The sequence below is a fragment of the Podarcis pityusensis genome (assembly GCF_964106645.2).
Source record: "Podarcis pityusensis genome assembly, chromosome: 11".
Classification (NCBI taxonomy): Eukaryota; Metazoa; Chordata; class Lepidosauria; order Squamata; family Lacertidae; genus Podarcis; species Podarcis pityusensis.
Window position 1 is genome coordinate 57,554,449 of NC_138036.1, and position 13,426 is coordinate 57,567,874.

At 41.1% G+C, this 13,426-nt stretch overlaps 1 protein-coding gene and 1 long non-coding RNA gene across 4 annotated transcripts in view; one reads left to right on the forward strand and one right to left on the reverse strand.

The window, feature by feature from the left end:
- Positions 1-13,426, forward strand: part of LOC308457966 (uncharacterized protein) — a 44,690-nt gene that overhangs the window by 10,016 nt on the left and 21,248 nt on the right. For all 3 annotated transcript variants that reach the window (XM_080972346.1, XM_080972347.1, XM_080972345.1), the window contains 3 exons: positions 1,025-1,083; positions 1,389-1,539; positions 9,765-9,934. In XM_080972346.1, the coding sequence (XP_080828472.1) occupies positions 1,025-1,083; positions 1,389-1,539; positions 9,765-9,934 (380 nt within the window). The remainder of the gene's footprint in view (positions 1-1,024; positions 1,084-1,388; positions 1,540-9,764; positions 9,935-13,426) is intronic.
- LOC308458542 lies at positions 571-6,929 on the reverse strand. The gene is made up of 3 exons (XR_013977539.1): positions 6,709-6,929; positions 1,417-1,547; positions 571-628 (listed from the first exon to the last, which is right to left on the reverse strand). It is a non-coding gene; the product is annotated as an uncharacterized lncRNA (long non-coding RNA).

Below are 13,426 nucleotides of genomic sequence, written 5' to 3' on the forward strand. Positions count from 1 at the left end.
TCATGGGGAATTTTACTTATTTCCAATGAATTAGGTAGGAAAACTTGGTATGCACATCTCAGCTTCTGCGCCCATAAGAAATACCTGAATTGTGGCATCGCAATTTCCTTTTTTGTGTATTGAGGTAGATGTTGGAAAATGAGAGTACCCCTAAAAAATTCTTTTAGGAAAAAAGCACTGGGCATACATGTACAAAGGTTTCAGGGTGAGGCTGAGAAGCTGCACTCTGGTGACAGGAACATAAGAAGCCATCTTATAGCAAGATGAAGGGTCTATCTAGCTCAGTATGGTCTGTTGACAGTCAGCAGCTGCCCAGGAATTTGAACACGAATCTTCCTTTCTCCATCTTACCTGGAGATGCCATGGTTTGAACCTGGGGTATGCAAAATACAGTAAGTGCTCTACCACTGAGCATACTTGCAGAATATTATTCTGTGATCCTCAATTCTGCATGGAGAATTAAATGGAGACAAATGTGGAGCACAAGGGTGTTTTTGCATCCAGCACTTCCATTGATTAATTGATTATTTATTTATTAATTTGGAGCTTGTCAGTTCCTCCTCCTCCTCCTCCTCCTCCTCCTCCTTCTCCATGCTTTCCAGAGCCGAGTTGATCTGCCAATGAGCTCCTGAAGCAAACAGAAGGTGTCATGTGAAAAACAACAACACCCAAACCTCTCTTTAGATAAAAGACTTACATTTTTTAAACAATTTTTCACAGGGTAATTCAATAGATGAACTATATATAGTCATGATGCAAAAATTGACATGATCCCATTTGAATACTGGGCTTTTCTAAGAGAGCTTCACTGTTTGCAGTTATAGCGGAACCCATTGCTGTGCAGTAATTCTTATAGGCTTATGTCTGTTATAGGCCGGTATTAAAAAATACTCAGGCTACAGATTTTTTGAGACACAATGCAATTCAGAAAAGGTCAAGTTATGCAATATGCAAGGATTCTGAAAGGTTTGCTGAATTAGTGCAACTTTAGGGGATCCCACATCAAATCTTTTTGCTTCCACAGGGACAGAACTCAGACAGGAACATGAAACTGCTGTTAGAGAATATGATGAAATAAATACAGTAAGTATATTTTATGGTAAGTATATTTTGTATATTTTGTGTGCTGAATAACATAGAAGTTAGAAGCTTTGGAAACAATTTTTTAAGATGGGAGACTGACGTGTTTCTGTCCCATCAAGAATAGGCTCCTCACAGTTACTAGTAAGACAAAGAAAATACAGTTTTGAAATTGGATCAACTGAGTTTTATTTCCTTCCTGTCTTGCTCAGGTGTGTGCCATTGCTTTGTAGTTGACTGGCTGCATTCCGCCCCCTGCCCCACCCCCATTATTTGGCACAACACATAGGAATCTTTTTGATTTTTAGGAATGGCATAGTGACAGCAAGCTCTTACCATGGCTCCTTCTTCCTGATGAATTGTGGCTTTGCATCTTCTCGCTGCTGACTCATAAAGATATTACTCGGGTTTCCCAAGTTTGTCAACGTTTTTATCGGCTTGCAGGAGATGAGTCCTTCTGTAAGTACCTTTGGGAATGGATAAACAGTAAGGTAACCAGCCTGGCAAATTCAGGCACCCTGGTGCCTGCAAAGGCTTTCACTGGTGCCCTGGGCAGGTGACCCAGGTTCTGAGGTTTCATGGGGAGCGGGGAGTCCCTAGTCCTCCTAAAAAGAAAGTTATTGAGCAAAATGTGAAAGCACCTTCTAAGCAATTTCTATGAAATGAGATCATGTATGGGCATCTTGTACTGGTTCTGCGGAATGTTCATTGCTGCTATTAGACACAAACAGTGTATGTTTGTGTAAATCAGGACCAGTCAATGATCAGGACCAGTAGGACATAGCTGACTTAGTACGGTAAGCATAAGTTTGTCAGGGAGCCTGTCTTGTCTTATTTTGTCTTACACCACACACTCCCTGGCAGCCATTTTGTTATGTCACATCCCCACATAGCAGCTATTTTTTCACTGACGCCTCCACACCCTCAAAATTTGATATATGCCTGTTGGTCCAGAACCAACCCCCCCCCCCCCAATTCTACACACAGAAACTGACTGTATGGGCATATGAAAATTACTTCAGTGGTGGTGATGAGACATCTGAAGGTAGAAGGCTCGCTTTCAGGGTGCCAGGCAGCCTACATGGTGCACATAGCTCTGCGTCCTCCCCCACCCCATTGCCCCCCACGCACTGCTCTTCCTGGTGCTTGCTCTCTGCCAATTTGGAACACATACTGTAATGGTGTGAGCGGGCATAGCATTAGTACAGCAATGCTTGTGATACCTGCTGGAACCTGTTGCATTGCATCCATTGTCAGTCATACTCAGAGTAGGCCCACTGAAATTAATCGACATGATTAGCTTAGGTCTATTAATTTCATTGGGTTTACTCTGAAAAGGATTAGCACTGTGATACAGCCAGTTATACATATTGTGTATGTTTTCCTGCCTCACAAAATAGTAAATCCACGTCTATCTATCGTCTGCCTATCATCAAAGAATCCAGCAGAATCCCTTGATGGATCCAAGTCACTTCTATGAACAGAAGGAGGCCTTCTGCTTACAGAAGGTCTGGATCCAACCTGCCACGTGGGGCAGAGCTGCTATACTACCTTCTGGACAGGTGGGTTGCTACTGCATCCAAGGAGGCAGGGGGTGAGGTTGGAGTGTTGCAAATGCACTGATGAAGCCAATCCAGCACTCCTGCTAGTGTGTTTGCACTGTGCCAGTCTTCCTGCCACTTTACCCCTTGCTCCTACTGGTAGGCAAGAGCAACTTTCCTTCTGAGAAGCTAGGAAAGAGCAGCTCTGTCCCACTGTATGAGCCATTTCTAGCTACAGAGCCATGGCTGCTTATCTTTGGATAATGAAGGGGCCTTGTAATTTTTCTACAGAGAAATTAAGCTTCTCATTTTACTACTTCCTTCCTTAAAAAGAAAAAACAGAAACAAAACGATGTTTGTTTAAAGTGCCAGATCCCGTTGTATGAAAGTGGGCCAGCTCGTGCTGGCGAATTTCTGAGAAAAGGAGCGTGCTAAGGGCTGTGGCTAGGGAGGAAAACAAACTGAAGGTCAACTGCTGTAGCAGGTACACCTGCGCTTGTGTCACATTCCCACACTGAATTCCAAAGCAAATACTGAACACCTTGGGCAAACAAAGGTGGGCAATTAGACAAAGCCAAGTGCTGCAATTCACTAATGCTGCATAAATGTTGTAGAAGTGAATGCCTCTTTGAGTTTTGTGCTTTGTTTTTAATAACCAAGGTTAGCGTTATGCCTGATCTTTGAATCTTTACAGAAAACTTCTGATTTGTTTCATGGTTGAAGCAGCTTGCAAACAAGAGAGAAAAGAGCAAATTTATGGCAAAAGTTTCAGTAAGGGGAGGGAATGGGTGAACTTATGTATGAACTTCAGTAAATAAGCCAAACAGTAAAATAAGTTTGATTTCCTGGAGGGCAGGTAATGCAGAGTTCTTTGTGGTGACCTTTGTGGTGAACTTTCCGGTGACTTGGATGCAGCCAGGATTGCCCGACATATCTTTTATTTCTTTTGATTTTCTGAAGTGAATGCTTTCTGCATGGTTGGTGTTGCAAACAAGGTTTAAACTTTATGGGAAGAAAATTGAAGGAAATAATGATTGAGCAGGAGGAAACAAGGAAATAACTTTCAAGCAATATGATTACCAGGATCCAAAGAGGCTGACGTGAAGCTGGGAATACACGCTGAGCCTTACCTTCTGAACACTCACCACTTTTGGTGGGGTATTCAGATTGAGGCCAAAGCGGCACCATGCATTTAAAACGCTATTATACTACTCCAATAATTACAGCTTTCCGTGAAGAATCCTGAGAACTGTAGTTTGTTGAGGATGCTGAGAGTTGATAGGGGACCTGCCAGTGTGGTGTAGTGGTTAAGAGCGGTAGTCTCATAATCTGGGGAACCGGGTTTGAGTCTCCGCTCCTCCACATGCAGCTGCTGGGTGACCTTGGGCCAGTCACACTTCTTTGAAGTCTCTCAGCCCCACTCACCTCACAGAGTGTTTGTTGTGGGGGAGGAAGGGAAAGGAGAATGTTAGCCGCTTTGAGACTCCTTAAAGGGAGTGAAAGGCGGGATATCAAATCCAAACTCTTCTTCTTCTTCTAGTACTCTCACAGAGCTACAATTCCCAGAGTTCCATGGGAAGAGGGATCAGTTTTTAAACCAGTCTGGAAATGGTAGCTCTGTGAGGGGAATAGGGAAGCCATGATTGTTAAAGTAGTGTAATACTGTTTTATATGTGTGGTGCAGATAATAATGTGGCCTAAAGGTAAAGGTAAAGGGATCCCTGACCATTAGGTCCAGTCGTGACCGACTCTGGGGTTGTGGCGCTCATCTCGCTTTATTGGCCAAGGGAGCTGGCGTACAGCTTCCGGGTCATGTGGCCAGCATGACTAAGCCGCTTCTGGTGAACCAGAGCAGTGCACGGAAACGCTGTTTACCTTCCCACCAGAGTGGTACCTATTTATCTACTTGCACTTTCACGTGCTTTCGAACTGCTAGGTTGGCAGGAGCTGGGACCAAGCAATGGGAGCTCACCCCGTCGCGGGGATTCAAACCGCTAACATTCTGATCAGCAGGTACTAGGCTCTGTGGTTTAACCCACAGCGCCACCTGTGTCCCTTGCACATGTGGCCTAAATTGTACCTAAAACAGCACTCTTCTTTCTAACAACTGAATCTTGCTTAACAGATTCTGAATGTTTTCACAGAACATAAAATGTTAGCAGTAACAGCCAAGGCAATGGACAGGCTACAGAGGGTTGCTTGTGCTTTCATGGGCTAGGAGTGGGGCCAAAGAGAAGCTTTGGGGAGCACTCTACCATGGAAAAAAGCAGTGCTGGAAACAGCCATAAATGGGACAGAAAAAGGAGGAGGCTACTATGAGTTGAAGACCATATAAAAAAACCGAAGGACCCCCAAACTGTCATACATGGGTGTTCAGAGGGTGCTAGTGTACAAAAAATGTCCCCTGATTCCACCTTCCACACTACGACTGGACTGAATACATTCCCTCCTTCATCTTTTCTTGTTTTGGAAAAGTTAAACTAATAAATCGGTAACAGTTTGTTTGCACAGCTTATAACAGATGACTCTGCTTTGAAAGAGCACTTGATCTGTGAGCTGTTTGTGCCAAGCAAAACTTCACCCCTAAATAAAACACTCTTGAACACAGGAAGATGCATGATTTGCAGCCCTAAAAATGGTACTGATTCTCATAGAATAATGTTCATTCATGCAGTGAGTATTTGAAATTTCTCTGTGTTCATTGGCAGTGGTGGTGGTATTATCTTTATTTAGACTGCTGTATCTATCTTTGCTTCCTGTAAAGGAGAGGTGACTAACCTGTGGCCCTCCATATGTTGCTGGACTTCCCGCTCCTAGCCAATATGGCCAATGGCCGGGGATGATGGGAGTTGTTGCCCAACAACAGCTGCAAGCTGCAGGTTAGACGCCTCTGTTGTCGAGAAACATCAGCATTTCACTATTGTTCTAAATTGCCCCTCACTCCTCTAGGGACTCTGTGGCACATGTGGAGAGCCAATTTATAAATATCACACAATAAAGAAAAAAAGAGAGAGGAAATGCAACATCAGAATGAGGACATAAATTTTTACAAATGTTGTATATGCTAATGCACTTGTCAAACTGTTAATTATTTATGGACAACTTCAAGGCCCCTGCGCTTCCTTCTTATAGTTATTTATCTTTAGACTAGACTTAGACCAGATAGCCATTGAAATAGAGTACTGAGGACGCATGATCATCCTAGAGGTCAGGCTGAACCAGGCTTTATGAGCCGGTGTGATGGAGTAGTTGAAGTGTTGAACTGGGAAGAGGAAGACCTGCATTCAAATCCTCACTCTGCTATCTATGAAACTCACTGGGTAAACTTGAGATGGTCACTCCAGCCTCACCCACCTCACAGGATTGTTAAGAGGATAAAATAAGGACAGTGAAAGACTATGAATGCTGTCTCTGAGCTTGGATGAAGGGTGATATTAAAACATCCTAACTTCAGTGGAGGGTCCACATTCCTTTGTAGAGCCACAGCTGCTCCTGGGGGAGTTTATATGGTGGTGTGATCAACCACACACCAGGAAGGGCGAAGATGGATAAATTAAGAGCTGTTGAGGCTTTGAGGGTGAGCCAATCAGACACATGATTGGTATATGGGAGACCATTGCCAAAATAACATAGTTGTGTCCCAGCTCTTGAAAAGAGCCAGGTTCAAGGCTCCAAACTGGGCTCCTGACCATCAAAATGTACAGAAAATGGTTTAATCTCAAACTGCATATTTCCAAACCCTTTTATCTGTGCCAATCTATACCATTAACCCTGGGATTCACATTCAGTTTATTTATGCATATATAGAACATCTATCTTTTTCCCCTTTTTGAAATAGACAGGATCAAATACTGTGTTGGGTGATTAGTCACTGTTGGGAAGCATGGGTGTAGCCAGGACTTTTGTTGGGGGGGTGGACAGAACTGACGTGATTGGTCAGTTAGTTAAGTATTTCTATTGTTTTTCTTGCTCTAGGCAAGGCAGCTCCCCCCCCCGGTCCCCCCCTTAGCTACATCCATGTTGGAAACCGATCTATGAGTTTTTAAATGTCTAGGGCACGTAGCGATTTTCATCAAACTTTTCCTACCTCCTTGCACTGTTTCTTGGCCAAGTCTCTTCAACAGTTTACCCAACAGCTGAATGCTAATTCCGTTGCTATGTACACTAGTGAGTGACGATAACAGGACACACAGGAGGAGAGTCAAACCCTTCAAAGAGCCCTTTCCTTGCAAATACGTCTGGATGACTTACTCAGTTCTTGAGAACCTCTTCCCACAGTACTGCTGACAACAGGAATCAAATGGCTCTCCCCCCCCCCCCATTAAAGCAGTTTCATTAAAACAAAGTGTTTAGCTCTTTCCGCTTCATGCTAGGGATGCTAAGGCCTGAGACTTTTATCTCTCTTTCCTTGGCCACAGCACATGCGGGGGCTGCTAGTCAGTCACCTGTAGCTTAACATATCCTGACGGAAGGAGCTGGGTTCTTAAACACAAGAAAGAGACCAGGGAAATAACAAAGGAGGTATCAGCTGGGAGTGAACCACAGGGAACAAAATCGTTTTCATCAGTTGAGGATTAAAAGCTGTTTCCCCTGAGAAGGGTGGTGGGCAGGGGAAGGCTTGGGGACAAACACTTTTGGATAGGATTGTATTTGGCAGGAACGCTGGGCTTTTAACAAGCCTGCGGCTACGTGAATATAATTTCAGGTGGTTATTCTTTTTTTTGTTGGGATGTTAATGGGTTTTTTAATGCTAGGGCTAATAAGCTGGGTCTTGCGCACAGAGTCAAGCAGTGCAGAACTAATTAGCTGACATCATCAGCGCTGTTCTGCTGGAGGAAGTTGATACAAGGGAGCTGAACGGCACAATCTGATTCTGGGAATGAAACCGGGCATGACCGACGGCTCAGCTATTCTTCATGCAAAGCTGGACCTAGTTGTGAGCAGCGGTCCTCAAGTTCCTCAAATCTGATTAGTTTGTTAGGCTGGAAACAAAGGTAGCTATTGTACTTATTGGACACGTCTGCTTTTTTTATTTATCTACTTCATTGACAAATTTATATACCAGCCTTCATCAAACAGATTCCAGACTACTTTACAATAAAACAATGTAAGCCACAGCATGCAAAAACAGAAGAATTTTAAAAGCAGCAGTAAAATGTAATAAAGAAAATGTTTCACTGCTCTTAAGATGTATTGGTCCTCATGTGAAAACAGTGGTGGCATAGGTGAAAGACCACCAGTATGTACAAAGTAAGCATTCCTCAGTTTTTTTATAAGCATTCCTTATTTTTCCAGTGTTAACTTCATATTGCTACATTTCCATATCAACTTTTTTAAAAAGCCTTCACAAAACTTCACTAGCATTTTAGTGCACAATTGTTGAAATAAACTTTTTTTTTGCACTTTTTCTTAATAAGCACATTTCTTCAAATAATTCCCCAATGTAATATACTTTGTGTGCTTGTTATTGCTATGGACATTTCCCCCTAGTATATGAATTTCTGTACACATTTTGTCTGAGAACTGCATCACAAAATTCAGATAAATGTGAATTTTTTAAAAAAATGATATTTATTAAGGTTTCCAAAAAAGAGAAAAGTTACATATATAAAAAAAAGAAAAATAGAAAAAAGAAAAAATACAAAATACAGAAAAAATAAAAAAGATTTTAAAAAACAAATCATTCTTTCCATGCCTTACATTTCATTTACTTGTTTCTCTGACCTCCTCACGCCTCCCTTTTTTGAATTCCAGTTCAGTTAATTAATTCAGCAATTCCTTTCCCTCTTTGTTTTTATCTTAATCCTTTAACTTAATATATTATAAGTTTAGATTCTCACCTGTTAACAATCCATTTTTACATACACCTTTATAACATTGCTGCTAAAACCACTTAACTTCATTCTGACATCATTCTAACATTCATTAATTTTACAATATTTCTGTAAATAGTCTTTAAATTTCTTCCAATCTTCTTCCACCGACTCTTCTCCCTGGTCTCGGATTCTGCAGATAAATGTGAATTTTGAAGGATAGCTGCATCTCAGGTAGCAGATTGTTATGGGAAGTAAGAATTAGGTAAGAATTTCTCCCCCTTCCCTAATAATATGAGGTGCTAAGGTTGGGAATTCATTTCCTAATTCCTGGGTTTGAGACCAGGTAGGCTCTGTATGTTTGCTAGTTATATTTCATATTATCCTATATCCTGGAGTCATTGGTCCTCATATGCTACTTTGTTTCGTTTATGGCATTTTATCTGGAGTAGAGAATCTCTTTATATTATGACAAAATGTATATTGTTGCATTCTTACACTGCTGCCTATTATATTTAAAATGCATTCACTAGAATTTCCTCCTCGCCCAAGACTTTTGTTTCCCCCACGTGCTTTCTGTTAAGTTTCTATGATAGGTATGGGTTGTCTGCTCTCTCTGCTAGATGTTGTGCTTTTCAAAAACTATTTTCATTGGTTTATCCATTTTTATATACAAAAAGTGTCTCAAACATCTTATGAATAAATAAATGAATGATGGATCACATAGGTCTCCTTTCATGCCTTCTGTCCCTTTTTTATTCTCCCCTCCCCACCTTGTTGCTATAGTGTATCCCATGCAAAGGGGCAGGTTATCCGTAGGGATGATTCCCTATGCTTCTCCACAATTCCAGGAGTGCTTTCCACAGTTCTGTATCCTCTGCTCATCTGCACTACCACCACAAACAAAGGCCTTTGGCATCAGCTTTAGCATTGTGAGAACCTCTGTTTTGATTTAAATCAGCAAACTAGCTTGAATCTATGTGCTGGAGCAAAGTAGAGTTAAAAATCAAGCTGTTGTGGCTATGCTTCTGAACATATGATGTGATTGCGTATTTGCCATTGATGTCAATAAATCCTTAGGAGTAATAAGATTTGGCATTGGAGGCTACTTGACTAAATAGTAAGTACTGTACTATTGATAGCATATTCCAGGAACACATTATTCTTCTAGACATACTTAACTCTTGACTTGTCTTTAATTTTCACTTTTGGGGCAAAGCCTTTGTTTGCCTCAATATTATTTCTGTTGTTTATTTAAAAAGTAATAATAATAATAAAATGCTATAAGTATCAGTCTGCAGATTAAAAAACCTGGCTTCTCTATCCCCAGGGAAGGAGATCCACCTGACGAACTGCCACTGCTTGAATGATGAGCGGTTGATCAGTTTGGGGAGTCGCCACCCCCGATGTTTCACTCTTGATCATTGCCACGATGAAGCCCAGAGAATTACTGAAGTGGGGTTAAAGCTGTTCTTCCAGCACTGTGGAGAATCTCTTAAGGTAGCACTGTGCTTTTGGAGAAACGTCATTTTGTCTCTGCAATTGCCATAAAACGTTAATAATGAATAACATTTTATTATTATTAGCATTTTACTAAGAGCTTGGACTGTGGACTTCTATGTGAACTTAATTTTAAAAACCCTTAGAAATACAGTGGTGCCCCGCAAGACGAATGCCTCGCAAGACGAAAAACTCGCTAGACGAAATGGTTTTGCGTTTTTTGAGTCATTCCGCAAGACGAATTTCCCTATGGGCTTGCTTCGCAAGACGAAATGTCTTGCGAGTTCTTGCGAGTTTGTTTCCTTTTTCTTAAAGCTGCTAAGCCGCTAAGCCGTTAATAGCCGCTAAGCCGTTAATAGCCGCTAATAGCCGCTAAGCCGCTAATAGCCATGCTTCGCAAGACGAAAAAACCGCAAGACGAAGAGACTCGCGGACCGGATTAATTTCGTCTTGCGAGGCACCACTGTAATAACTTATACTATGTACATCAAAAGTGGGGTACCAGAGGCCCCCCAGATGTTGCTGCACTGCAGCTGCCACCATCCCTGATGATTAGTCAGGCTGGCGGGGCTAATGGAAGCCCCACCACCTTTTAAAGGCATGTTTTCCTGGAGGGGCAAGAGGACTTCCACACAGTGGCTTGCTGAAATGCTGTATGCAAGGTCTCTCCACCCTCCATTAAACAGCTTGTCTGGTCCTGCCTGCTGTCCCTCATGCTGTAACTGGCGTGGCTGCAGGTTGGTGGTGACACTAACTGCAGAGTGTGACGGCATCTTACATAGTAAGGGAATACATAATATTCCCTGTTGAATATACACAGTTGCATCCTTACATTCAAGCGGCATCCTTACATTCAATAAGCAGTTACAGTTTACAAATATTTGGCAGTAGGACAAAGGATATCACTCCAGGCACTTTGCATATTCCAGCATATTTGGGAGTTATGTCAGAGAGGACAAAATATTCCACAGCTCTGAAGTTTAGTTCCTGTAAAATATTTACTGGTTCAGTTTAGAAAAACAAAGCCGCATTCTGCATCCTCACTTGACAAGGCAAATAATCAGAGAAAACATACTTTATGCTAGATTAGATAAAGGTAAAGGGACCCCTGACCATTAGGTCCAGTCGTGGCCGACTCTGGGGTTGCGGCGTTCATCTCGCTTTGCTGGCTGAGGGAGCCGGCGTACAGCTTCCGGGTCATGTGGCCATCATGACTAAGCCACTTCTGGCGAACCAGAGCAGCACACGGAAACGCCATTTACCTTCCCGTTGGCGCGGTACCCATTTATCTACTTGCACGTTGATGTGCTTTTGAACTGCTAGGTTGGCAGGAGCTGGGACTGAGCAACGGGAGCTCACTCCATCGCGGGGATTCGAACCGCCTACCTTCCGATCAGCAAGCCCTAGGCTCTGTGGTTTAACCCACAGCACCACCCGTGTCCCGTATTCATACAGTAGTGAATAAAATAAAGGTTTAGTTGAGCAAATCTTGATACAAGCTGAATCCAAGACCCTGTGATATCTGTGGAAATGAGCACAGAAGCAGGTGCACTGGACAGGCAATTAAAGCAGACTCAAAATTGGGAGGTGGGATTAGACAAAAGACGAACTGCAGGAACAGGCCATCTCCTACTGAGCCTAGAAGTGGCATCCCAGAGGGAGAATAGGTGGTGTAGATTTTATGCAAATGCATTATAATGAGATGTGTGGGCTGCTTATATCTACAGATTAATGAACAAGTAATATATTGTTCAGTTTTTTAAAAATCAAAATGATTACGGTAATTCTGTTTTTTACTGAATGAATTTAATTCTCATTTGAATTCTTTAAGAGAGAAATTGAGAAAGAGAATGAAAAGGGCCCACAAGAGGGAGCTCATAATGCCATATGATAGATACCGGTAATACTGTACATAAACTCTTCATATTAAGTTAGCAAAATATGTACACTCTACATACAGCTAATTCATAGAGTTGAGTAATGTCCATTTTACTTACAACTTTGTGCTGTGTGGGGGTCTAGTTGTTGATGATGTTCTAAGTAAATAATGTGGGGGTTTTTTAAATGTATTTTTAAACCCTAAGCTATGACTTTTACAGCTTAGAACGTAGCCTACTGTACAAATGTAAGAATCACATGCTTAGCCTACTTTGTTGTGCCTTTGAACCTGGCCTCATTTTGTCTCTGACCCCCCACCCCTGATTGTAAATGAAGAAATCACTGAAAATGTAGATTCCAGAAACAGATCTTCACTCCCTGCAATATATACCACTTAAAATCATTGTTAGATGTTGCCCTGTTGTTCTGAAACCATAGATAAGAATATTAGTAATTGGGCACCTCACTTGCTTTAAAAGTGTAGCAGAGTAACAAAAGGAGTTTAATTAATTTATTAAATCTGCATGTATTTACATCTGCATTACAACAATAGTTGGAAATAGAAACAAATTTTGGCAAAAACACCTTGATGTGTGAAAGTTTTAGCATGATCACAAGTTCCCTTCACTTACATAAGGGAGTTCAGTAACTTGTAAGGCTGCTGGCATGTCAAAACCGACATAGGGACACCTGAAGGATTATAAAAAATGAACGACAACATTTCATAACACACTGTTTGTTTTTTATGAATGCAAAGCTCAATGTGGATATTTTCTATCATATATTTTTAAAGTTGTAGATTTTATACTGGTCGTGCCATAGATGTTTACTCGTAAATTTTAAAAGTTTTAAAGTTGACCCATTTGTAGCCACACAGATTTCCACCATTAGCACTCTGAAGTTTTATGAATATTGGTTATCTATTAAAAGTTAGAGCCTAATAGCCTTCATTAAGGAAACATTACTATTAGCTAACACTAGGGGAGAAATTTTGTTAAGTTTTCATTTAAAGGCAAATTTACTTAATTTCCAGAACAATAAACCAAAACATATCCTTCAAAATTTGCAGTTATCTGAATTTGGCAGTATAGTTCTGCAGCCAAGAAAATGTGTAGAAAATGCATAAGCTATTTATATTATTTATTAGATTTGTATCCTCCCTTTCCTTACAAAAGAACCCAGGGTGGCATGTGACTAAGGTAAAGTGTGCAGACAACTGCATTTATTTGTGAAAATCACATACAAAAATTCATTTTAGAAATATTAGAAAAAATATGCTTTGCAAAAATGTGTATATTGGGATAAATTTGTGCTGATTAATTTCCATAATTATTATTTAAAAAATAATAATTGCAAACTGATAAAGAAATGTGGAGAACTGAGACTGAGAATGGGAAAATGAGAAAAACCAAAGTGGACAGATTCATCCATCCCTACTGACAGTGAAGTCACTGGATCTACAGCTGCCTGCTAAGAAATAAGTGAAGCTCCAGCTAGCATAAAAGCAAACCAAAGGAAACGATGTTTTACTTCTTGATTGGAAGGATCCCAGTTTTGTATTTTCTTATCCTTTTTACAATATAGTATTTTCCTGATCCGTGACATAAGAATTAT